At 47.0% G+C, this 24,064-nt stretch overlaps 3 protein-coding genes across 3 annotated transcripts; 1 reads left to right on the top strand and 2 right to left on the bottom strand.

Annotated features, from left to right (window-relative positions):
* Positions 1-662: 662 nt before the first annotated feature.
* SIT1 (signaling threshold regulating transmembrane adaptor 1) lies at positions 663-13,985 on the bottom strand. The gene is made up of 5 exons (XM_063082470.1): positions 13,767-13,985; positions 1,882-2,017; positions 1,738-1,796; positions 1,567-1,628; positions 663-1,481 (listed from the first exon to the last, which is right to left on the bottom strand). The coding sequence occupies exons 1-5, from the start codon at positions 13,774-13,776 to the stop codon at positions 1,248-1,250; spliced, it is 501 nt and encodes a 166-aa protein (XP_062938540.1). The 5' UTR covers positions 13,777-13,985; the 3' UTR covers positions 663-1,247.
* Positions 13,986-14,559: 574 nt separating this feature from the next.
* Positions 14,560-17,011, top strand: CCDC107 (coiled-coil domain containing 107). Its single transcript, XM_063082513.1, has 6 exons — positions 14,560-14,721; positions 14,811-14,962; positions 16,251-16,311; positions 16,401-16,491; positions 16,591-16,700; positions 16,784-17,011. The coding sequence occupies exons 1-6, from the start codon at positions 14,616-14,618 to the stop codon at positions 16,981-16,983; spliced, it is 720 nt and encodes a 239-aa protein (XP_062938583.1). The 5' UTR covers positions 14,560-14,615; the 3' UTR covers positions 16,984-17,011.
* A 598-nt stretch (positions 17,012-17,609) lies between these two features.
* Positions 17,610-20,846, bottom strand: ARHGEF39 (Rho guanine nucleotide exchange factor 39). Its single transcript, XM_063082634.1, has 9 exons — positions 20,709-20,846; positions 20,408-20,502; positions 20,021-20,141; positions 19,638-19,756; positions 19,014-19,084; positions 18,657-18,785; positions 18,273-18,502; positions 17,950-18,038; positions 17,610-17,663 (listed from the first exon to the last, which is right to left on the bottom strand). Exons 1-9 carry the CDS (start codon positions 20,844-20,846, stop codon positions 17,648-17,650), a joined length of 1,008 nt encoding a protein of 335 aa, XP_062938704.1. The 3' UTR covers positions 17,610-17,647.
* Positions 20,847-24,064: the final 3,218 nt, after the last annotated feature.

Raw genomic sequence — 24,064 nt, 5'->3', positions numbered from 1 at the left:
AACCTGCCTACTGTGTAGAATGTTATACAGTGTAGGAAGCTGGGGTTAAGAATTAAACAGGTGATGGGGGAACAGGCAGGGCAGATTGGATAGGGATTAAAACAAAAGTGGTGACAAGCAAAGCTGTTGCCAGGATTGTAGGTGACAATTGAGAGAGTGAAGTGGAGATGGAGTAGACTGTTGCCATAGTGATGGTGTGAAGAGAAGGCCAGTAGAGGTAAACAGATGACAGAGTGAAGACAGGACTGCTGATGCTAAAACAGGGTGTATAGCAGAGACCCATGGGGGACAGGGGGGAAGATTGATGGGGGAACCAACGGAGGGGCTAGACTGTCAAGTTGTAGGGGGGTAGTGGCACAGTTATAGAGGTCATGGGTAGAGTAGTTCAGGAGCTGGTGAGCTTGCAGACCCTGGGGGGGAGGGGTGTGGTGGCTCTGAGTGCAAATCCTGGGGCTGTTCTAGCAGCATCAACAACAGCGGGGAAGCTGGGCTCCAGCCCTCCACTCCTAGTACCTGCCTCTGCAGTGTTGGTGCAGCAGCCCCTCCTGGCCTCTCTTCCCCCAGAAGCTAGGCACCCCCAGAAGTGCTCTGTGCAGAGACAAAGCTCACACCCCACCTGGGAGGCCTGTTGCAGGTCTGCAGCCCTCCAAGTAAAGTTTAAACACTTTTTGAGAAGTTTTATTTGAAAACTTGGGGACATGACAGAGACAGCAGGATGGAGACTGTATTTTCCTGCCAGAGTTCTCAGGTCAGAAGCCAGGCTTGGACCCCTTAGGTCCTTCTGTCCCAGGACCCCTCCTCTAGCCTGTGGGCTCCCAAAGACCATACCCACCCGCATCCTCTCTGGCTCTTGCCCCTCCCCCACTGCCCACTTCCTTCACCTGAGGAGACACTGAAGTGTCGGGGGAAGACTGTGAGGGAGGGGACGGAGGAGGATCTGGTTAAACTCCGGAAGGAGGAGGAAGTGAGAAGCTGGGAGTCTGGGGGCTGAGAGGAGCAGAGAGTAAAGAGAGGTGGGGAGGGGGCCACTGCCTTTGCATCCAGCATCCTCAAGAAACGGAGCCTGTTGGTCCCCTGAGATGTCTCCTCGCAGCTCAGATAGGAAGTTCAGAGTAGGTCACGTCCTGGGTGGCAATGGCTCCCCGTCTTTTGGGTTGAGAAACAGTCATGCCTCAGACAGGGTAGCAGTAACCCTGCCGCAGGGGAGGCTGGGGCAGCGCATGCCCCACCACACCGCGCCCTGGGCCTCAGCTGGCTGCAGGCTGGCTGTTGGCGTAGGCCTGATCTGGGAAGGAAGCCCGGGCTCTGCGGGTCTGGGCGCACACAGAGGCGTAGAGCTCCGGATTGGGGCCCGATGCCTGGGGCTTTGGCTCAGAATCCAGCACCACCTCCGAGTACTTGATGGGGGTCCCAGGGTTTGGGACCCGGCCTTGAGGAGGCCGCAGCTGCAGGCTGGTATAGCACATCACCTCCTCTGCAGCCTGGAGATGCAAGGCTGTTAAAAGTTCACCGGACCCTCGTAAAAGCCCCCATTTTCTTCCCTCCCCTGTTCTTCAGCTGACTCACCCTCGTAGGTCCTCCAGTGGTTGGATCCTGCTGGTCTGGCCTTGGTTCTTGAGACAGTCGACCTGGGATAGGGAACAGGGATCTGATCAGCTTCTTGTTCCTCCTCCTGCATACCCCCATCTCACCTACTCAGGACCTGGCCTCTGTGCCCTCCCTGCTGCAGCTCCCTACCTGTCTGTAGATAATGCAGGTTCCCATACAGGGGCACCTCTTCCACAGACCCTCCAGAGCTGCAACACAGAGTTTAGGGGATGAGTGGTGACTTCTTGTTAGAGGGAACTCTCCACCTACCCATCTCTGTTGTCCCTCACTCACCTCCCTAGCCCTGGATGGCTCCTGCGCCGGCCACTGGTCCACTGGGACAAGTGTGCAGCCAGCGAGATGAGAAACAGCAGCGTCACAACCCCTAAGAGGGCCCACAGTCCCCAGGCTTGGGTTATGGAGGGGATTCCTGTAGATGCGAGAGGAGAGGGGGAGGGGGTGTTACTGCCCAGCCCAACCCCCATGGGGCCACATGACCTCTCCCCTAGGAGCCCCTGCCCCGCCCAGCTCACCATGCACTAGTAGATCAGTGCAGTTGTCACCTCTGGTCATGACTGCCGATGTGAGAGCTGAGTCCACAAGCACACTGCCCTGAGCTGAGGGTCAGCCCGGTTCATGGCCTGACAGCTGCCACAGCCCCCCTTACTCCCACCTCTCCTGGGGCCTGGCCCCCAGCTCATCAATACTGGTGGTGGCAAAGTCACTGGTTTCCGGGGAGGAAGGGGGATGAGCGCAAGAACAAAGACCCCGCCCTGTGCCTGCACCTGCGCCACTCTGGCAGCTCTGAGCTTCCTCCAACCCTCTGTAGCCTTGTGCCCCTTTCCATCTGAGAGAAGAGAAGCAGGTCATGTACTGTGCCATGTGCAGATGAACCCATGAAGACTCCAAGGGGAGGCAGAAGTGGCAGGACCAACAGGAACACAAGCACCCCTTCTGCCACAGGATGCCCACCCTTTCTCTCCAACTCTTAGTCCTATAAAGGAGGATGTAGTCCTCAATGAGCATGCTACACAGTGGAGTGGTGTGGGCACGCCTTGGTTCTTGAGACAGCCGACCTGGGACAGGGAACAGGAATCAGGGTACCCATGCCTCTGCCACGCCCGAAGGCTGACCTGAGAGGAAGTGTGGTCATTAGTATTACTAACACTACAGTTTAGGGGATAGAGGAAGGCAGATTTCCTGCCTCCCAACCTCTTCATCCAAACGGTCCCTAAGAACTCTCACTGTCAAAAGTTAATCGCATTAGAGAAATCTCTGCCCCGACTGTCCTGGGAAACTGAGTCCTATCTCTCTTTGCACTCGTTCACTTCAGGGAGTGAAGTGCCTGCTGAGCCTTGACACAGCCCCATCACATGGGGGGCTATTGATGTGGGAAGAGGGATTTTCAATTCTGAACATAAACCCTAGGACAGAGGTCTGAGATGTGTTTTGTCCAGCCAATAAAACACTTTTTTTTTTTTTTAAATTTTATTACGTCGATATACATTGTGGCTGATTATTGTTGCCCATCACCAAAACCTCCCTCCCTCCTCTCTCCCCCCCTCCCCCCAACAATGTCCTTTCTGTTTGCTTGTCGTATCAACTTCAAGTAATTGTGGTTGTTATATCTTCTTCCCCCCCGTTTTCTTTTTTTGTGTGTGTGTGTGCGTGTGTGTGTGTGAATTATATATTAATTTTTAGCTCCCACCAATAAGTGAGAACATGTGGTATTTCTCTTTCTGTGCCTGACTTGTTTCACTTAATATAATTCTCTCAAGGTCCATCCATGTTGTTGCAAATGGCAGTATTTCATTCGTTTTTATAGCTGAATAGTATTCCATTGTGTAGATATACCACATTTTCCGTATCCACTCATTTGATGATGGACATTTGGGCTGGTTCCAACTCTTGGCTATTGTAAAGAGTGCTGCGATGAACATTGGGGAACAGGTATACCTTGGACTTGATGATTTCCATTCCTCTGGGTATATTCCCAACAGTGGGATACTGGGTCGTATGGTAGATCTATCTGCAATTGTTTGAGGAACCTCCATACCATTTTTCATAGAGGCTGCACCATTTTGCAGTCCCACCAACAATGGATGAGAGTTCCTTTTTCTCCGCAACCTCGCCAGCATTTATCGTTCAGAGTCTTTTGGATTTTAGCCATCCTAACTGGGGTTAGATGGTATCTCAGTGTGGTTTTGATTTGCATTTCCCGGATGCTGAGTGATGTTGAGCATTTTTCACATGTCTGTTGGCCATTTGTATATCTTCCTTAGAGAAATGCCTACTTAGCTCTTTTGCCCATTTTTAATTGGGTTGCTTGTTTTTTTCTTGTAAAGTTGTTTGAGTTCCTTATATATTCTGGATATAAATCCTTTCTTAGATGTATATTTTGCGAATATTTTCTCCCACTATGTTGGTTGTCTTTTAACTCTGTTAATTGTTTCTTTTTTTTTTTTCAATGTTCTTTTTTTTTCTTTTTTCTTTTGGATTTCTTTTTTTTTTTTAATTTTATTTTGTCGATATACATTGTAGCTGATTATTGCTCCCCATCACCAAAACCTCCCTCCCTTCTCCCTCCCCTCCTCCCCCCCAACAATGTCCTTTCTGTTTGCTTGTTGTATCAACTTCAAATAATTGTGGTTGTTATATCTTCTTCCCCCCCCCCCGTTTGTGTGTGTGTGTGTGTGTATGTGTGTGTGTGAATTTATATATTAATTTTTAGCTCCCTCCAATAAGTGAGAACATGTGGTATTTCTCTTTCTGTGCCTGACTTGTTTCACTTAATATAATTCTCTCAAGGTCCATCCATGTTGTTGCAAATGGCAGTATTTCATCCGTTTTTATAGCTGAGTAGTATTCCATTGTGTAGATGTACCACATTTTCCATATCCACTCATCTGATGATGGGCATTTGGGCTGGTTCCAACTCTTGGCTATTGTAAAGAGTGCTGCGATGAACATTGGGGAACAGGTATACCTTCGACTTGATGATTTCCATTCCTCTGGGTATATTCCCAACAGTGGGATGGCTGGGTCGTATAGTAGATCTATTTGCAATTGTTTAAGGAACCTCCATACCATTTTCCATAGAGGCTGCACCATTTTGCAGTCCCACCAACAATGTATGAGAGTTCCTTTTTCTCCGCAGCCTCGCCAGCATTTATCGTTCATAGTCTTTTGGATTTTAGCCATCCTAACTGGGGTTAGATGGTATCTCAGTGTGGTTTTGATTTGCATTTCCCGGATGCTGAGTGATGTTGAGCATTTTTTCATATGTCTGTTGGCCATTTGGATATCTTCCTTAGAGAAATGCCTACTTAGCTCTTTTGCCCATTTTTTAATTGGGTTGCTTGTTTTCTTCTTGTAAAGTTGTTTGAGTTCCTTATATATTCTGGATATTAATCCTTTGTCAGATGTATATTTTGCAAATATTTTCTCCCACTCTGTTGGTTGTCTTTTAACTCTTTTAATTGTTTCTTTTGCTGTGCAGAAGCTTTTTAATTTGATATAATCCCATTTGTTTATTTTTCCTTTGGTTGCCCGTGCTTTTGGGGTCGTATTCATGAAGTCTGTGCCCAGTCCTATTTCCTGAAGTGTTTCTCCTATGTTTTCTTTAAGAAGTTTAACTGTTTCAGGGTGTATATTTAAATGCTTAATCCATTTTGAGTTGATTTTAGTATATGGTGAGAGGTATGGATCTAGTTTCATTCTCCTGCATATGGATATCCAGTTCTCCCAGCACCATTTGCTGAAGAGGCAGTCCCTTCCCCAGTGAATAGGCTTGGTGCCTTTGTCAAAGATCAGATGGCAGTAAGTGTGTGGGTTGATTTCTGGATTCTCTATTCTATTCCATTGGTCAGTGTGTCTGTTTTTATGCCAGTACCATACTGTTTTGGTTATAATAGCTTTGTAGTATAGCTAAAAGTCAGGTAGTGTTATGCCTCCAACTTTATTTTTTTTGCTCAGCATTGCTTTGGCTATGCGTAGTCTTTTATCATTCCATATAAATGTCTGGATAGTTTTTTCCATTTCTGAGAAAAATGTCTTTGGAATTTTGATGGGGATTGCATTGAATTTGTATATCACTTTGGGTAGTATGGACATTTTCACTATGTTGATTCTTCCAATCCAAGAGTATGGGATATCTTTCCATCTTCTTGTATCCTCTCTAATTTCTCTCAGCAGTGGTTTGTAGTTCTCATTATAGAGATTTTTCACCTCCTTGGTTAACTCAATTCCTAAGTATTTTATTTTTTTGGTGGCTATTGTAAATGGGCAGGCTTTCTTGATTTCTCGTTCTGCATGTTCACTATTGGAGAATAGCAATGCTACTGATTTTTGCGTGTTGATTTTGTATCCTGCTACTGTGCTGAAATCATTTATCAATTCCAAAACTTTTTTTGTAGAGGTTTAAGGCTGTTTGATATATAGGATCATGTCATCTGCAAACAGGGACAGTTTGACTTCATCTTTTCCAATCTGGATGCCCTTTATTTCCTTCTCATCTCTGATTGCTCTGGCTAATAGTTCCAACACTATGTTGAATAGGAGTGGTGAGAGTGGGCATCCTTGTCTAGTCCCTGTTCTTAAAGGAAAAGCTTTCAGCATTTTCCCATTCAGGATGATATTGGCAGTGGGTTTGTCATATATGGCTTTAATTATGTTGAGATACTTTCCCTCTATACCTAACTTATAGAGGGTCTTTGTCGTGAATGAATGCTGAACTTTATCAAATGCTTTTTCAGCATCTATAGAGATGGTCCTTGTGTTTGACTTTATTAATATGGTGTATCACATTTATTGATTTGCGTATGTTGAACCAACCTTGCATCCCTGGGATGAATCCCACTTGATCGTGGTGAATAATTTTACGTATGTGTTGCTGTATTCTGTTTGCTAGTATTTTAGTGAGGATTTTTGCATCTATATTCACCAAGGATATCGGCCTGTAGTTTTCTTGTTTGGTTATATCTTTACCTGGTTTTGGTATCAGGATGATGTTTGCTTCATAGAATGAGTTTGGGAGATTTGCGTCCGTTTCAACCTTTTGGAATAGTTTGTAAAGAAGCGGTGTCAATTCCTTTTTGATGTTTGGTAAAATTCTGCTGTGAATCCATCTGGTCCTGGGCTTTTCTTTGTTGGGAGCCTTCTGATAACAGCTTCAATCTCCTTTATTGTTATTGGTCTGTTCAAATTTTCTACGTCTTCATGGTTCAGTTTTGGGAGCTTGTGTGTGTCCAGAAATTTATCCATTTCCTCCAGATTTTCAAATTTGTTGGCATATAGTTGTTTACAGTAGTCTCGAATGATTCCTTGTATTTCAGATGAATCAGTTGTAATATCGCCTTTTTCATTTCTAATTGTTGTTATTTGAGTCTTCTCTCTTCTTTTTTTTGTTAGTCATGCTAATGGTTTGTCAATTTTATTTATCTTTTCAAAAAACCAACTTTTTGATTCATTGATCTTTTGAATTGTTTTTTGGGTTTCAATTTCATTCAGTTCTGCTCTGATCTTAATGATTTCTTTCTGTCTGCTAACTTTAGGTTTGGATTGTTCTTGTTTTTCTAGTTCTTTAAGGTGAAGTGTGAGGTTGTTCACTTGCCATCTTTCCATTCTTCTGAGGTGAGCATTTAATGCAATAAATTTCCCCCTTAATACTGCTTTTGCAGTATCCCACAGGTTTTGGTATGATGTATCATTATTTTCATTAGTTTCAATAAATTTTTTGATTTCCTGCTTGATTTCTTCTTGGACCCATATGTCATTAAGTAGAATGCTGTTTAATTTCCAGATGTTTGTATAGTTTCCAGAGTTTCGTTTGTTATTAATTTCTAGTTTTAATCCATTGTGGTCTGAGAAAATACATGGGATAATTCCAATTTTTTTGAATTTATTGAGACTTGATTTGTGACCTAATATGTGATCTATCCTGGAGAATGATCCATGTGCTGATGAGAAGAATGAATATTTTGAGGTTGTTGGATGGAATGTTCTGTAGATATCTGCCAATTCCAATTGGTCTAGCGTATTGTTTAGATCTTGTGTTTCTCTGCTGATTCTTTGCCTAGATGATCTGTCTAATATTGACAGTGGGGTGTTCAGGTCCCCTGCTATTATGGTATTAGTGTCTATTTCCTTCTTTAGGTCTAATAGAGTTTGTTTTATAAATCTGGCTGCTCCAACATTGGGTGCGTACATATTTATGATTGTTATGTCTTCTTGATGGATCAGTCCTTTTATGATTAAGTAGTGTCCCTCATTGTCTCTTTTTATGGTTTTTAGTTTAAAGTCTATTTTGTCAGATATAAGAATAGCTACTCCAGCTCATTTTTCTTTTCTGTTTCCATGGTAAATCTTTTTCCATCCTTTCACTCTTAGTCTATGTGAATCTTTATGGGTGAGGTGGGTCTCTTGTAGGCAGCATATAGTTGGGTCCTGCTTTTTGATCCAGTCAGCCAGTCTTTATCTTTTGATTGGGAAATATAAGCCTTTTACATTAAGAGTTGTTATTGAAAGCTGCTGATTTATTCCTAGCAATTTATTGGTTGTTTGGTTGTCTTAGGTGTCTTTTGTTCCTTGCTTTCTGATTTACTGTTTGGTTTCTGTGTTTGTTGGTTCCTTAGGTTGTAGATAGCGTTTTTGGTTGATTGTTTTCCCTTCATAAATGCCATTTTTATTATACTAGTGGGTTTTGATTTTTCTTGGGTTTTTATGGCAATGGTAGTTATTTTTCAGGAACCAAACCCAGTACTCCCTTGAGGATTTCTTGTAACGGTGGTCGTGTGTTAGTGAACTCCTGCAGTTTTTGTTTGTCTGAGAAATATACTATTTGCCCTTCATTTCGGAAGGATAGCCTTGCAGGGTAAAGTATTCTTGGCTGGCAATCTTTGTCTTTTAGTATTTTGAATATATCATCCTATTCCTTTCTGGCTTTTAGGGTTTGTGATGAAAAGTCTAATGTTAGCCTGATTGGGGCTCCCTTATAGGTGATTTGACGCTTCTCTCTTGCAGCTTTTAAGATTCTCTCTTTGTCTTTCAGTTAGGCCAATTTGACTATAACATGTCTTGGAGAAGGCCTTTTTGGGTTGAATACGTTTGGAGATCGTTGAGCTACCTGGATCTGAAGATCTGTGATTTTTCCTATACCTGGGAAGTTTTCTGCCACTATTTTCTTGAATATGTTTTCAATGCAATCTCCTTTTTCCTCCCCTTCTGGAATACCCATGACTCGGATATTTGAGCACTTAAGGTTGTCTAATATCTCTCTCAGATTTTCTTCAATGTCTTTGATTCTTTTTTCTTTCTTTTTCTCTGCTTGTGTTATTTCAAACAGCCCATCTTCAAGTTCAGAGGTTCTCTCTTCAACTTCGACAAGCCTGCTGGTTAAACTCTCTCCGTTGTGTTTTTTATTTCGCTGAATAACTTCTTCAGTTCAGCAAGTTCTGTTACATTTTTTTTCAGGACATCAATTTCCTTGTACATTTCCTCTTTCAGGTCCTGTATACTTTTCCTCATTTCATCATGATGTCTAGCTGAGTTTTCTTGTATCTCATTCAGTTTCCTTAGAATTATCACTCGAAATTCCTTGTCAGTCATTTCAAGGGCTTCTTGTTCTATAGGATCTAGAGTTTGAGATTTATTAACTTTTGGTGGTGTACTTTCTTGATTTTTTGTATTTCTGGTATCTTTTTTTTGATGTTTATTCATTGTGGCAGGGGGTTTCACAGTCCACCTGTTTGAGACTATTGACTAACTAAGATGTTGCTGTGGTTGCCAATTTGGTATGGCTACCTCCGTGACTGCTCAGTTGGCCGTTAGTGCCTTGTGTTTATGGTTGCCTCGGGTCTTGGGCCTCTCCAGGGAGCCACCTTTCTGGTCAGCTTGGACTCTGCTGGGCTGCTGGATCACGTACCACAGTGTGTGTGATCTCTCTTGAGCTTTCACTTCCCGTGCAGGACTTCTCCCTGTTCCGTGTGCTCTGGCCCGGGCTGTTGGATCATGCAGTGGTGACCCCACAGGGTGTGTGGTTTCTGTCGAGTCTCCGCCTCCCTGGCCACATGTCTCCCCTCTCTGTGCGCACTGGGCTGGGCTGGGACGTGTCTTCTGCAACCCTCGTCTATCAGCTGGGCCTTCAAGACCCTACTCGGCACTGCCTCGCCCAGGAAGTCTACCAGGTTTCTGCTAGGCACAGACGACCGGTCGCTCTGGGTGCCTTTGTAGCGCTGTGTAGATCTTTCTCGGGACTTATCACCTTCCTCCTGGTATCGCGGTTATTTGTGTACTTGTCTTATCTCCCACACCAGAGCGTGAGCTCCTGGGGGAGGAGCCTGCAGCACACAGTTCACCTTTGTATCCCCCCGGCCCGGACGATTCCAGTGCCCGCCTGTAGTCAGCTCTCCAGCAGGTTCAAGCGGACTTGGGAACTCTCCTACCACACTATTCCCAACCAGAAATTGGTTAGGCGTTTTTCCGAACTGGTGGCAGCAGAGATGGTATCTGCCTCCCAGTAACAGCAAGTTTACTGGGGGCCGGAGTCCAGGGTGTGGTGGAGTGACAGTCGGCCCCGCCCGTACTTCCTTGCCCTCCCGACACTGGCTGGGGACGCCCCACGCCACCAGCCCCGCCAGAGAACCGCGGAGGGAGTGGGAGGGGAGGCCAGCCTGCAGGCCCCGGGAAGCCCCACGCCCGGGCAAGCAAGTGGGAAGGCTCAGTGAGGAGCCGAGCCGAGCCGGGCCAGAGCTGCCACACCTGAGAAAATGGAGGCAGCCCCAGGGCGGTGAGTGGCCTGGTGATGCAGGTGGAAGCCGGGTGGGCGTCAGCCCCCCGAGCAGGGCCGGGCCAGGGGTCACTCACAGGGCTGTGCCAGGTCAGGCACTCACTCTCTGCCTCTGGTTTGTCGCCTTCCCCGTTCTCGGTTCCTGCCGCCTTGGGCTGCTTGCTAGGTCCCGCGGTGCGGCTCGGGCGCTCCCAGGAATCTTCTTTTATGCCGGCCTGAAACCTCGAATCATGAATAGGGCAGCTGGCCGCCTTCAGCGCGGCCCCGGCCTCCGGGATCCTGTCTGCATCCACAGCAGCCCTGGCGCCGTGTTCCCTCTTTAGAGACTTGCTTTTGCAGCTACGAAACAGTTCTTTTTCTGCTCCATACTTCAAAGCTGTTGCCTGTAAATGAGGCAGCCTCTCCTGCCGAGGGCATAGTGGCAGTCAGCCCTCACAACCGGCCACCAGCAGCGGTCCTCCCTTAAGAGATGGCGAGAGGAAGGTCCACAAGTTTCCCGGCTGCCTGAGGCCCAGTGGCCGCCTTTTCCACCTCAGCTACTCCGCACCAACCACCGCAGCCACCGCCATCTTGAAACCCTCCAATAAAACACTTTTTAAAAATTTAAATGTATGGCAGTGTGTATCAAGAATGGGGAGAAGTCCTTTTTAAAAATAAAATCAACTGAGGACCGGCCTGTGGCTCACTCAGGAGAGTGCAGTGCTGATAACACCAAGGCCACGGGTTCGGATCCCTATATAGGGATGGCCGGTTAGCTCACTGGCTGAGTGTGGTGCTGACAACACCAGGCCAAGGGTTAAGATCCCCTTACCGGTCATCTTTTTTTAAAAAAAAAAAAAAGATCCCCTTACTGGTCCAAAAAAAAAAAATGAAATCAACTGACAACCAGTCTCCTTTTCTTTTGGCAGCTGGCTGGTATGGGGATCAGAACACTTGACCTTGGTATTATCAGCACAATGCTCTACTGAGTGAGCTAACCAGCCAGCCAGCCAGCCCCCCCCCCAGCCAGCCCCCCCCCCGCCCCCCCCCCCCCCGTCTCCTTTTTCCATATTCCAGCAATTCTTTTTTTGTTTGTTTGTTTTGTTTCTCTTTTTTGTGACCGGTAAGGGGATCGCATCCCTATATAGGATATCGGCCATCCCTATATAGGATCCGAACCCGCGGCGAGAGCACAGCGGTGCTCCTAGCGCCCCTGCGCTCCCAGCGCCACTCTCCTGAGTGAGCCATGGGGTCGGCCCCATATTCCAGCAATTCTGGAATAAAATACTCCTCTCTGAAAAATCTTTTGTAGATCTTAGTCCTAAACTGCTGTTGTCACTAATGAGTTTGAATAACATGTAAGCTTCAAATTAACACATTTTTATTAGCTATTTTTAAAAAAACATTGTAACATACGTGAATGTTAATCTGGAGAACTCCCAGTTATACAATAGGCCCTTGACAGAGACAGATTAATCTATATGTCTTTATATCTAGAATTAGTTTGTAACAGTTTGGAATTGTCAAATTTACATTGGGAACAATTTCGTCTCTAACCCCAATAATAACTACATATTTCTGCGTTTAACCAGTATACTTAAAATAAACAATAACAACACAGTGATTATAAAGTAAAAGAAACTGAACTTGAGTTACTGTAATTCTGTCATTCTAAGTGAACACTCGGAAGCTTTTAATTTATATTTAAATTTTCTCTAATTTATTGTGAAATGGGATTTCTGTGAATCTTTATCAAACTTATCTTTATGTTTAAAACTTTTCCTATTTGTACATCTATTGCCTCATGTGAAAAAAACTTTTTGAAATGAAATTTAATGAAACTTCCTTTAATCAATTGTGCATGAAGATTCACAAATCTGGTTTTATTCTCTGTTGAATATGAATGTGCAAAGATTACTTTTGACAAACTTGCAGAGGTTAAGGATCAAAAAATGAAATTGTAACACTATTCATCACTCAGACAGATCAATATATAGATATGTTTTTGGCCCTTTTTCTCAAAAAATACAATAATGTACTTAAGAAGTATTAATCCATTACCTATTGCTTTCTTGTTCTGTAGTATTTAATCAAAAAAATTTAACTATATATTTTTTTATACTGGTATGATTATATCTACAGAGTTCAATAAAAGAAAATATTCACTGAGTTTCTTTTCTAGCTCTTACTATTTGTTTCATTTCATGATTATTACTGAAAATTATTGTCATATAGAAGAGAAATTTTAAAAAATGATCCACTCTAGATCAAATATGTTAAGTATGCCACTGAATCGACACTTGAAAATTGAGAGATTTCCAATTTAAAAAATCCTGATTTGTCGATTCTTTTGAAAAAAAATCAGAAGATCTGGCAATAGTGGGCCCGAGTTCTCTAAAGGCAACAGTAGGTTGGAGGGCCACGTATCCTATTATTCCTGGCCTGAACCCCTTCTTTACATAGACTATGCCAACTGGCTGTTTGGACTACCCTGCTCTGCGTACCCAGGCTGCCTCCACAGTCAGCTAGACTATGACAACTCCCCTGGGGCGAGTCTCTCCCTGCTTGCCCTTCCCCCTCCCTTTCTGGAAAAACAAGATACAACCTCATTTCATTAATTTATTTAACATACATGTACCGATTGCTTGCTTATGTGTCAAGCTCTGGAGATAGAAATGTAAGTGAAACTTGGTTCTTTTCCTCAGAGACCTCTTGGCCTAGTTGGGAAGACAGCTGTGTGTATCCGAGACAATTAAAAGACAATGTGGAACAGAGGGAGGCATGCCTGTCTGCCTGAAGAAGTCGTGGCAGGCAGTGGGGACAGGCAGAAAAGTGTTGGACTCTCCACTCTGCCTCTTGCGTGATTAATAGCTTACTTAAACTTCTGAATCGTAGTTTCCTCATTCTTTAAAAGAGCTTAATTATATTTACCTTTTGGGTATTGAACATTTGAACATTCATTAACTTCATTCAACAACGATCCATTGAGTGCCAGGTGCTGTGCTAGGCTCAGGGAGTAAAACGGTAAGGAAAAAGAGACGTGGTCCCTGCTCTCGTGGAATTTCAGTGTAGTGGTATTGAAGAAAGTAAAACAGTTGCACTACGGAATAAATTAGAAGTTAAGGGTTCTGAATGAAGGCAACACACAAGCTGAGAAGTGAAGGCTGTGTCGAAATTAACTGTGCACAAAGGGAATGTCGGCGGAACGTCCAGGAGAGAGGGTCAATACAATTTCAACTGCCTGGCTCATAGTAGCTGCTCAAGGCAAAATCACTAATAGCTAGGCACGGTTCTCAGCACTTAGATTACTTAGATTATGCCATATAATCACTATAGAGACTCGAGGTACATAGAATTCTCACCTCCATTCCTCAGAGTGAAAACTGAGGCACAAGGAGAAATTAAGTAAACTTACCCCAAGTCATCTGTTCTCGAGTACTGGAGGCAGGATTCTAGGAGTCCATACGAGTATTCCATTGTGTACCATGCTACACAATAAATGGTGGCTATCCTGGCACTGGCCACCTGGAGAGGACAGTAAAAGACAAGAGAAAGTTGTCTGGCCGGTGGGGTTTGTCAGAAGTGAGCTTCCCACGCAACACCAAAGTTACAGAGCACAAAAGCAGCCGCGCCGAGAATGAGCCCCGTGTGGTTAGTGCGTGAAGCAGCGCACTGCCTGCGTGACTAGGACAGCTGACGGATGACCCCCCCCGCGCCACGCCGCTCAGCGGCCAATGCTTCTTAGCGGGCTCAGCAGTGGAAGACGGGGAAGGTCTACGTGCGCGCGCACGTGGCACTCTCTGCCTCAGGTCCGGGGACTTTCCCCTAGGCGGAAAGGCAAGGAACCAGTCCCCCGTGTGTAGCCTAGGAAACAGGCCTTCAGCACGAACTGCGGAGGAGTGCAAGTCCCTCTCATTTTAAAGGTCTCCGAAGAATCTTGTCTTTGGGTTAGGGCGAGAAAGCTGATGATGTGAGATCTAAAAATAAATCACCTTTAGTCATAATTTTCTAAGACTGTAGGGTTCTGAACGCACTCAGGCTAATAGAATAGCCAAATAGATAAGAAAAAACTAATTTTATAAAGCCAGACTGAGACGGGCTTATGCAAAACACTTTGACCCCGCCCCGCACTGAACGGGCGTGGCCTCCCTGAGAGGCCTGGTAGGAGACCAGCTCCGCGGCGCGGCTGCGCGTGCGCGCTGGGGCGGGAGGCCTGAGCTGGGACGCCTCGGCCCTGTGCGGTCCGTCTGTGTGTGCACCAGCAATGGCGGGCGCGGTCTCTCTTTCGGTTGTTTTGGGGCTGCTACTTGGGCTTGCTCTGCACGGGGTCCTCGGAGACCGCCCCAGTCCTGACCTCTGGGCACACCCAGGTATCAGCGAGGGCTGCTGGGCGGAGGCTGGGACTGCCCACGGGTCCGGGCCCCGGCTCTGCTCACCCGCCTCTTCCCTCCCTTCGCAGGGGACCCCGCCCAGGTCGGCCTTGGGGCCACGGAACCCCGGCGGCGGCCGCCGCCTAAGGACCAACGCGAGCGGACCCGGGCCGGGGCGCTGCCTTTGGGGGCGCTGTACACCGCGGCCGTCGTGGCTTTTGTGCTGTACAAGTGTTTGCAGGTGCGGGACGGCCGGGGGTGGGGGTGCCCTCAGTCTGAACCCACCATGGGGGCGCCTTCGTACCAGCAACTAGTCGCATTTTCCCGTCTGTAAAATGGAGACAAGTAGTTCCTTAGCTTTCCAACAGTATGGGGTTATTTTGAGGACCCAGCGAGGTAGTGGAAGTGAAGGGCGCTTGGTGAATTGTAAGTAAGTTATGACCATCACATTCAATCACCCCACAATGCAATGAAAGGCGATACCTTGCTTGAGGTCACCTAGAGTTGGTAACTGGTGGAGTTGGGGTTTGAACCCAGCCAGTGTCCATACTATAAAAGTGCAGTTCCCGGTGAGGAAAGTTTTAGCACAAGGTGTGGCAGCTACAGTGTTACTAGAGTTCAAGACCCTAAGCAGTCTCATTTTTTTCTTGGGAAGGGGGCCCTGAAAGGTAAGCTGACAGTACATTTTGATGGACTGAAACTGTTTAAATGAAAAGTAGTATCTCCCAGGACTGTATCTTCAGTCCTGTCACTTACTTGCATTAGGAAATAGGGGACTGAATCGATTTGGAAATATGAAACTAGAAGAGATAATAATGATCCCAAGTGGACTTGACAGGCTAGGATAAGGGACTGAATTTAATGATGAAATTTAGCAAGGAGAGATTAGCATCAGCATCTATAAAAGAGACTCAGGCATTTCTGTTGGCTAATAAATTCATTATATGATGTTACATCCTACTTCCCAAATCAATTACAGGGACAAGGTATTGTGCTTTATCTGCTGATCAGAACACTTCTGGAGAATCTTATTCTTATTAGGACACTGCTTTAAGAGTATTACATGCTTGCTTAGTAAAGCAACCAGAGAAAACCGTGTGAAATGAGCACTGACCAAAAAGATTGAAGATATTAAACCAGAAGACATGGGGAAGGGGATGGGAATATGGCCATTGTCGTCATATTCCTGAGGGGCTATCATGTTGAAGACACTTTATTTTGGAAGGCTCTAATCAGCAACGTGGAAAGAAGATAGATGAAGGACAAATTCTGACATTTTATACGAACCATGTAACAACCAGAGCTTTATCAGGCTGGAAAGAGTTGCTCATTCCTGGAGGGTTTCAGCAGACTCAATGATATGTGGGGCATATTGACAAACTGGTTCATGTCCTGGGTGAGGAGCTGGGCTAGAAGTGATTGTGATTCTCTATCTCAAACTATGTTCTTCTCCTTACTGGCTTTGGAGATCGAGGTGATGGAGCAGAACCGTACTGCTGCAGTATTGCCCTTTCCTTCTTCCACAACAGGGGAAAGATGAGGCTGCAGTTCTCCAAAAGGAGGCAGGCAAGAAGGAATCATTGCAGTCAGGTGGGTTTAGCAGAAGTCTGTGCTTGCTGGGGGGAGATTAGAGGTCAGCAGAAGGTAAGTATTGCACCCCTTTTCTCCCTTATCCCCAGAGCAACATCTGGCCCAGTTGACACAACAGGTGGCACAGACAGAGCAGCATCTGAACAATTTGATGGCCCAGCTGGACCCCCTTTTTGAGCGGTGAGGAGAGCAACAACCCTGTAAATTTGTGGGGAGCTTATGGTAGGTGGGAGGAATGGGAGCACAGATTGGGCAGCCCCTGAGTGAACATTTCTGCAGAGTGACTACTCTGGCTGGAGCCCAGCAGGAGCTTCTGAACATGAAGCTACAGACTGTTCACCAGCTGCTACACGATAGCAAGACCGACAAGGGTGCGATTCCAGAACCAGGTAAAGGTTTGGGAGGTGAAAGTCTGATGGAGGTGGGGACAAAGTCTCTGAAACTGGAACATGTCTCATCTTTCCCCTCACAGAGGCCAGTCTACCCTTTCCTGAGGACTTATGTATAGAGGAAGTTGAGGAGGAGGCTGGTGACATTCAGGCCTGGAGCAAAGAGACACAGAACCTAGCTCCTTCCTGGGAGGTGGAGCAGGGGCTAAGGAGAAGATGCAGCAAGGCTGCGGCAAAGGGCCCCCAGTCACAGCCTTGGCCGGGAAGGAGGGACAACAGCTGAGGGTTTAGTAAAACAAAGTCCATTCTTATGACTGGATGCTCCTGTGTGCTTTTTCCATCCCAGCTGGTAGTACACACACCCACACTAGGTGCCTAAGGACAACTGGGCCTTCTTGAAAAGCTTCCCTTATTAGGACAAAGAGGCTGCTGTCTAGTGTAAGAGCAGAGAAAATAGAGGGAGCTCCAGTTCTTTTCCTTGTATTACTGAAGTCACCAGTATGCCAGCCTTTAGGGCACAAAAATCCCTCTACTCATATCAAAACTGAGACAGAAAGCTCTTTCAAAAAAACCCCACGAAACTTTATTAAAATCCAGTGGGAAAATAAATTATAGAAACTATACACAACATAAAAATAACCACGCTTACGAAGCTGCAGGCTTAACAAACGACTAGCCATAGATACAGCACCAAGCTTACCGTTCCCAAATCCCCTCATCTCTGTTAGAGAAGCTGGTTCAGACAAGGTTCAATTAGGTCAGACTTGGTTTCCTTATTCTTAAGAGCTGGTCACATGACCAAGAGTAGCTTGGTCTTAGGCAAACACAAAATGACCCTCATCAAATCATGGTTCTGTGTTTTGTTTAGTACCGAAAAAGATTCCTTTGCACTCCTGGCTCTAATCCATCCCTGAAGTATCCCGAATTCTGGAATTTTTAAGATTCCTCTACTTCTTCTGGCTGCTGTGGAGAGAAGACAGTTCAGGCACTAACACGAGTACTCTAGTCAGACAAAATCACCCACATCATTGGGAGGGGAGTCCTGGGCAGATGTAGGACATGAGATAGGATCAGAACTGTTCATTTCTGGGGCTGGCCAATTAGCTTAGTTGGTTAGAGCATAGTGCTGATAACATCAAGTTCTGGGGTTCAATCCCTGTACCAGCCAGCCACCAAAAATAAAAAATAAAAAACCTCATTCCCAGTTTGTGGGCCTCATCTCAGCACTCTCCCTGAGAAGCACATTTACCTGATAGCTGAAGTCAGACTGAGGTACCAGCGTGACAGCTCCTCCTGGTCTGTGGACATAAGCAGTAGCTTCTCATGAGGGAAGGACAGCTAGAGAAAGACCACCTCTTAGTTATGGCTCAGAAAGTTCCAGGCTAGGTAATTCAGGAATGAGATGAGAACTAGGTATGAAGCTCAAGCCCCAACTATCCTCTCTTAATGTAGACAGTTCCATTCCAATGAAAAGAGACCCAGGAGCTAACAAGGAGCTAAACCGGTCTATAACATTTAAGGTATATTTTTGGCCTCTCCTAACCTTACCTAGGGTTCCCACCTATTACTTACGCTGAGCAATCCACCACAGGGGCCTCCTGAGTGGCCAAAGACCCTGTGGAGTTGACACTGGGCCATGGGGTAGAGGGCCCTGCAGACAAAGGTGCCACTCTGCAGCAGGTGCAATGGAGGTCGAGGCTTGGCCATGAGGAGCACATCAGAGAAGAGGAAGAACATACGAGGCTGAGGCTCCCCATGGGGAGGCACCACCAACAGCCAGCCCTGGCGTAGGAACCACCGCCCTGGGGGAATGGGAGAGCTGTCACTCTGGGCAGCTCCAGGATCCATGGGAATGGAAGGAAAGGCAGGCTGAGAAAACAGGGTGTGTGCTGGCCCTATAGAGAAAAAGGGTAAGAAAGCAGCAGTTGAGGATTGAGGGGGAAGTACACAGCCTACCTGAGGTAAGCCCCTTTGCCTGGCGTCCACTGAGCAGAGCCTGGACACGCCGGAGGTGCTGATCGTTCTTCTGTTTCTGACCAATGATGTAGACTCTCTGGGCAGTCTCACTTATAAGCCGGGCAGCCCCTAGAAGAACATTCCCCACCTCACTCCCATCACAGACTTTGGGTGACTGGTGGTGGTGAAAGGCTATTCTGGAGGGGATCAGGGTCAGGGGCTAAGTTCATGAAGAAAAGGCAGAGCAATAGGGACGCTGTATACATGTCATTGGAAGATAGGAACATACCAGACACTGTTGGAGGTCAGAACCAGAAGGGAAAACTCTGCCTGAGTTACAGAGGAGCAAGAACCTACGTGTGAGCTGTTGGTGGTCAGGGCGGTTGGGACTTGTGTTTTCAGCCAAAGCAACGACGAGATTCTCATACCTAGAAGTGCACAGTGGGAAGTCTATGAGGGGAAGTAGAGCTGGGCAAAATTTCCTCTGCCTGACACGCACATCACCCCTGACCCATACTTCAGTTGCAAGGCCAGGAGAGAACTGCTTCTGGCTGTTGTATCCCCCTTTCATCTCAAACTCACAACACATGGCCCTCTTCCATCCCACACTGAAGAGTCAATGGCAGACTGACTGTAGGTGAAAGTTAACCCAAGGAGGATGCTACAGACAGCCAGGCTATCAGCTAGGCCGGCCCGTCATCTCAACAAACTTTTCTAGACATTCTGTCTCAGGCCCCCTTGCCTCAATGTAAAGTTCTACAGTCCCAATGTAAAGTTCTACAGTCCCAATTAAGGGCCTGAGGCTGAAGAACCCTAGGTACTCCAGTGAACTCACATTTACTCTTGAAAAAGGTTTTTAGGAGCAATATGACCCAGGGGAGAGGAAGGGGACTGGGATAGACACCATGGCATCTTGCAAAGCTGAGGGCAGCAGTCAGAAAGACCCGAGATGTTGGTTTGAGTCAAGGAGAGTTCACGCACTGCTGGAGCCGCTGCAGAGGCAGAGGGAGCAGGTCTTGGAGCTGAAGGCCCCCAAACTCAGGGCGGCCTTCCTGAAGCTGCACGAACCTCCGGAAGCGTTTGTTTTTCTTTAGGTTCTCCTGGAGTGAGGGGGAAAGGGCTTGCAGCAGGGAGAGAAGCCTCTCCTTTTATTGCATTTATCTGTGTACATCCCCAGCCTCAGTAAGATGTATGCTACTGAGAGAAACCCTGTCCCCCTACATGGACCTTAGCACACAGCTGGGCACCCAGAAGGTTCTATAAGTGCAGGAACTTTATGAATGAAGTTTGGGCCTCCAGATGAAGAGATAATGTAAGGGGCAAGAGAGAAAGAGGGGGCTGATTTGAGGTCATCTCCAGGTTACCTGCAGGGTGGTCCAGGACCTCTCTGCGTTGGCAGCAAATTGGGTGTAGAGCTCCAGGTGGGGGCAGAAGCTCTCTAGCCCTTGTCCCCAGTGCCCTCCTTCCAGGTAGGGAAGCAGCTCTCTGTATGGGTGAGAACAATAAAAGGCAGCCCACGAACTACTCAAGCACCACCTCATTTAATTACTCATCACCCTTCCACGGAGATAGTTCTACTATTACCCCATTTTACAGATGGAGGAGCCGGGGCAGGTTAAGGCAGTGGGCCAAGGCCCCAGGTGAGGTAATTGGCAGACTCCGAATATAAACCTGAGGCTCTCCGACTCCGTGCACTGCCAGAGGCCAGGGCTCTCCCTCCTCCCCTCCCTTACCGCGCCCCTTCCACTCACTGGCTGGCGCCGTAGATGAGCTCCCAGGGCCCAAACAGGGCCTGGCGCTCTGGTGGTGGCACAGTCCCCTTGGCTTTCAGGATCCCCAAGAAGTACTGCGTATGGAAAGAACAGTGGTATCTGAGTCTGGAGGAAGCGGAGGCCAATGCCAAGACGCGGCCAGAAACTGTAGAAGTCTACCCGAGCTCCCTACATGCAGGCGGACAGTCCAAGACCCACCATACTTGGGGTTACCGACCACGCAGAGACCCTCCACACTCGAGTCCCCGCCCCAAACGGGGAGGGTGCGCCCGGCCCGCACCGTGGCCACCAGCCCCAGCTGTTCATGGTAGCGCCGCTCGCTCTCCAGCAGCTCCCGAGCGGTGCGGAGGCGTTTCCGCTCCCAACGGGCTCGCTGCTCTTGCACCGGGCAGCGAGCGCCAGAGCCCGGGCTCTCCATGCTGGGTTGAGTCCACGCTTCCGGCTGCAGCCCGCCGGAGATTCAAATCCCAACCGCTCCGGGGCGGGGCCGCGCGGCGGGGAGCGCGCAGGACGGAGCATGCGCGGAGGCCGGCCGGACCAGCTGGGTCTCCTCCCACTTGGCTGCGCCGCACCGACAGGGCGAGTGTGCGGACCTCCTCTGAGTGGCGCTAAGTTGGGGCAGCAGCCTGGGCTTTGGGTCGTAGACTTGGGATGCAAACACTGGCCTCAGTGTCCTATCTGTAGAATTGGGAAGGGGGCGGTACTTACGGTACATATTCTGCTCTGGTACCACGCCAGATGCGAGGGAAGTCAGTCATTCCCAATGCTTTCAGTACCAGGAACCCTCATGGATCACAAGGTTTGAAATATTGTGGCTCCTGGACAAAAATTTATAGGTTTTAAGTTACTAACTCGTTTTCTGTGGACTTTATTGAAGGGTCTTTTGCAGGGAGTGAGATGATGAGATGTACATTTTATAAAGATCGTACTGGTTAGCTGGACTCAGCAAGACCCATTAGGAAGCAGTTGCAGTCATCCAGGTTAGAGGTGAGGCAGTATGGGCTAGGATGAAAAATGTGAATGAAAAGCTTAGAATGTAGAATGCGTAGGGCTTGATGATTGAATGTCACAGGTAAAGGAAAAGATGAAAGCAAAGATAGCACCAGGTTTCTGGTGGAGGGTGGTGTTATTCACTGAAGGAGGAGGAAGAGGAGGTTTGTGGAGAAGACAAATTTTGCCTCGGACCTGTTGAACTTGAGACACTTGTGGGACATCAAAGTGGGGATGTCTTGTCCTCTAAGCAGGTAGTTATGGGTTGATGTGGGGGAGAGAGTCCAGCCTGGGGATACTGGGCTGTCATCAATTTATAGAAACCATGGGAGTAGATTAAACTGCCTACAAAGAGTATGAGGAGGGATAAGGGCAGAAGGCATGAAGGTCTCCAACACAGACTCATCCCATCTCATCCTGGCATCCACTTCAGTTCCACTATGCTGATGGCAAACTAAATGGCGGCCTCCATAAAGACATGTCCATGTCCCTGCCAACAGGACACCTTGACTTCAGACTTCTGGCCTCCAGAACTGTGAGAGTAAATTCATGTTGTGTTATACCACCCAGTTTGTGGTAATTTGTTAAAGCAGTCCTAAGAAACCAATGCAGATGGTGAGATGGGCCAGAACTACAGCAGGTCAGTTTCAAGGCCCCATAAGGGCTTTGACCTGTCTTTGCTCCCAATCCATAGCTGGGAGAAGGCTTTTTCACGTTCTACCACACCAATGAATAGCTCCCTCTTCTGCAACCCTGGGGTAAGCAGACACACGTTTTAGTGACACAGCTCCTCAGTGTGTGAAGACACAGAACTCAATGACCAAAGACTTGGCCTTAAACAATCACAGAAATGTCCTGAACCTGGCAGGGGTGCCCCAGTTGGTTAATCCTGAGCTCATTCTGTTCCAACCTGGGGAGACTCAGGAAACAAGAACTCTGGGAGCTCAAATCTGTTTTAGGGTTTGGCAGAATCCCAGTTGTAAAGGCATGATCTAGGTTCAGAGTCCACATTCTACACCCAGTTCACACAGAGAGACAGAAAGCTAAAGACAGAGAGCCATAAGGAATAGCATTTGGAAAATTAGTGAGCTGTAACAGCAAGCGAGCCACACCTACAGGCAGATGTGTGCTCCAAAATACTTAGAGAAAGCCCTGCTGGCAGGGAGAAATCCACAGAAATGCAGGGACATAGAGAGTGCTGCAGAGAAGTGTACAAAGAGATCCTGACAGATCTGAAAAAGAAAAAGACTGAAATGTTCAGAACATTTGGAAAGAGGACAAATGAATCAAACCTGAGATTGGTGTTGGAGAAAGATGCCCAGCCACACAGCCTCCAGACTCCAGTTAGCATGGCACTTCTGTCCTCTATGTTCCCATGACCTCTTCCACCTCAACTAGATTAGTCATTGCCACATTCTATCCTGTACATGTCCATCCATTTCAGACATAACCATGTATCTTCCATGTGTCGGAGTCCACACAAGGTGCTGACAACACAGCTGACCAGGACAACCGGCTGACCACCCAGAGTACACACTGGGTCAAACCACCATGGATGGCTCTGAATTAGGCTCTAGAAATGGCAACCTAGATTCTTAGGCTGACTACCTCCTAAGATAACTGCTTGGAAGACAGCTGCTATTCAGCCATACAAGTTTTGGTTACAATATGACAGTCACTCTTCTGAGGCGGATCATTTGGGGTGCCATAAAAATGTGATGTTATTGACAATGCTCTCCCTGAGGGCAGGGAAGACATCTTAAGTCAATGTGAAATTTCTCAAGCACGTGGCAAGTTGATCTGAGAGAGAAAATGCTCAGTAATGGCTGTTGAATAAAAGACTGGCTCAATCAAATACGGACCCTGCCCTTATGAAGCACAAGGCTGCTAGAGCAGATAAAGTGTCATAAATCACCCTAATATGAGTTAGATGGTGCAAGGCTATCATAGAGGGCAGACAAAGAACTGTCGTGGCTCAGAGGCACCAGAGATCTCTTCTGGACTGGTGGTAGATTGGTTAGGAAAGACTTCCTGGAGAAGGTTGCCTTTGAGCTGAGCCTTGGAGAATAATAGGAATTTAGACAGGGGAGATAATAAAACTACTTAACTATTTAGCACAATAGCAGGTGCACAAGCACCAATCTGTCAGTTGAAGCTGGCTGAGGCACTCAAGTGGGGTCCTGGAGACCCTGCTGTGCCAGGCATTTCCTCTTTAGATAAATGCTCATGAAGTGTGGAGGGTCTCCAGGGAGGAGCTGGGATAGCAAGGGCACTCTGGAGCTAGGGGCCATGGCTGTATGCCAACAGGATTAGAAATATTTCAATATACTTAGGGCTGGCCCGTGGCTCACTTGGGAGAGTGTGGTGTTAATAATACCAATGCCACGGGTTCAGATCCCTATATACTGATGGCCGGTTAGCTCACTTGGAAGAGCGTGGTGCTGTCAACACAAAGTCAAGGGTGAAGATCCCATTACCGGTCATCTTTAAAAAAAAAAAAAAAGAAGAAGAAGAAATGTTTCAATATACTTAATTACCCTATACAACAATACTGGTGTATGCCTACCAAATATTAGCCCCAGACCTGGACCTGAAATGGCTTTATTCTATTCTGGTTTGTCGAAGCCATAGGGCGTCACTAGACTG

This window comes from Cynocephalus volans, chromosome 17 (assembly GCF_027409185.1).
Source record: "Cynocephalus volans isolate mCynVol1 chromosome 17, mCynVol1.pri, whole genome shotgun sequence".
NCBI lineage: Eukaryota > Metazoa > Chordata > Mammalia > Dermoptera > Cynocephalidae > Cynocephalus > Cynocephalus volans.
Note: the sequence above shows the minus strand (reverse complement) of the source record. Positions and strands in the feature narration are given on the sequence as shown.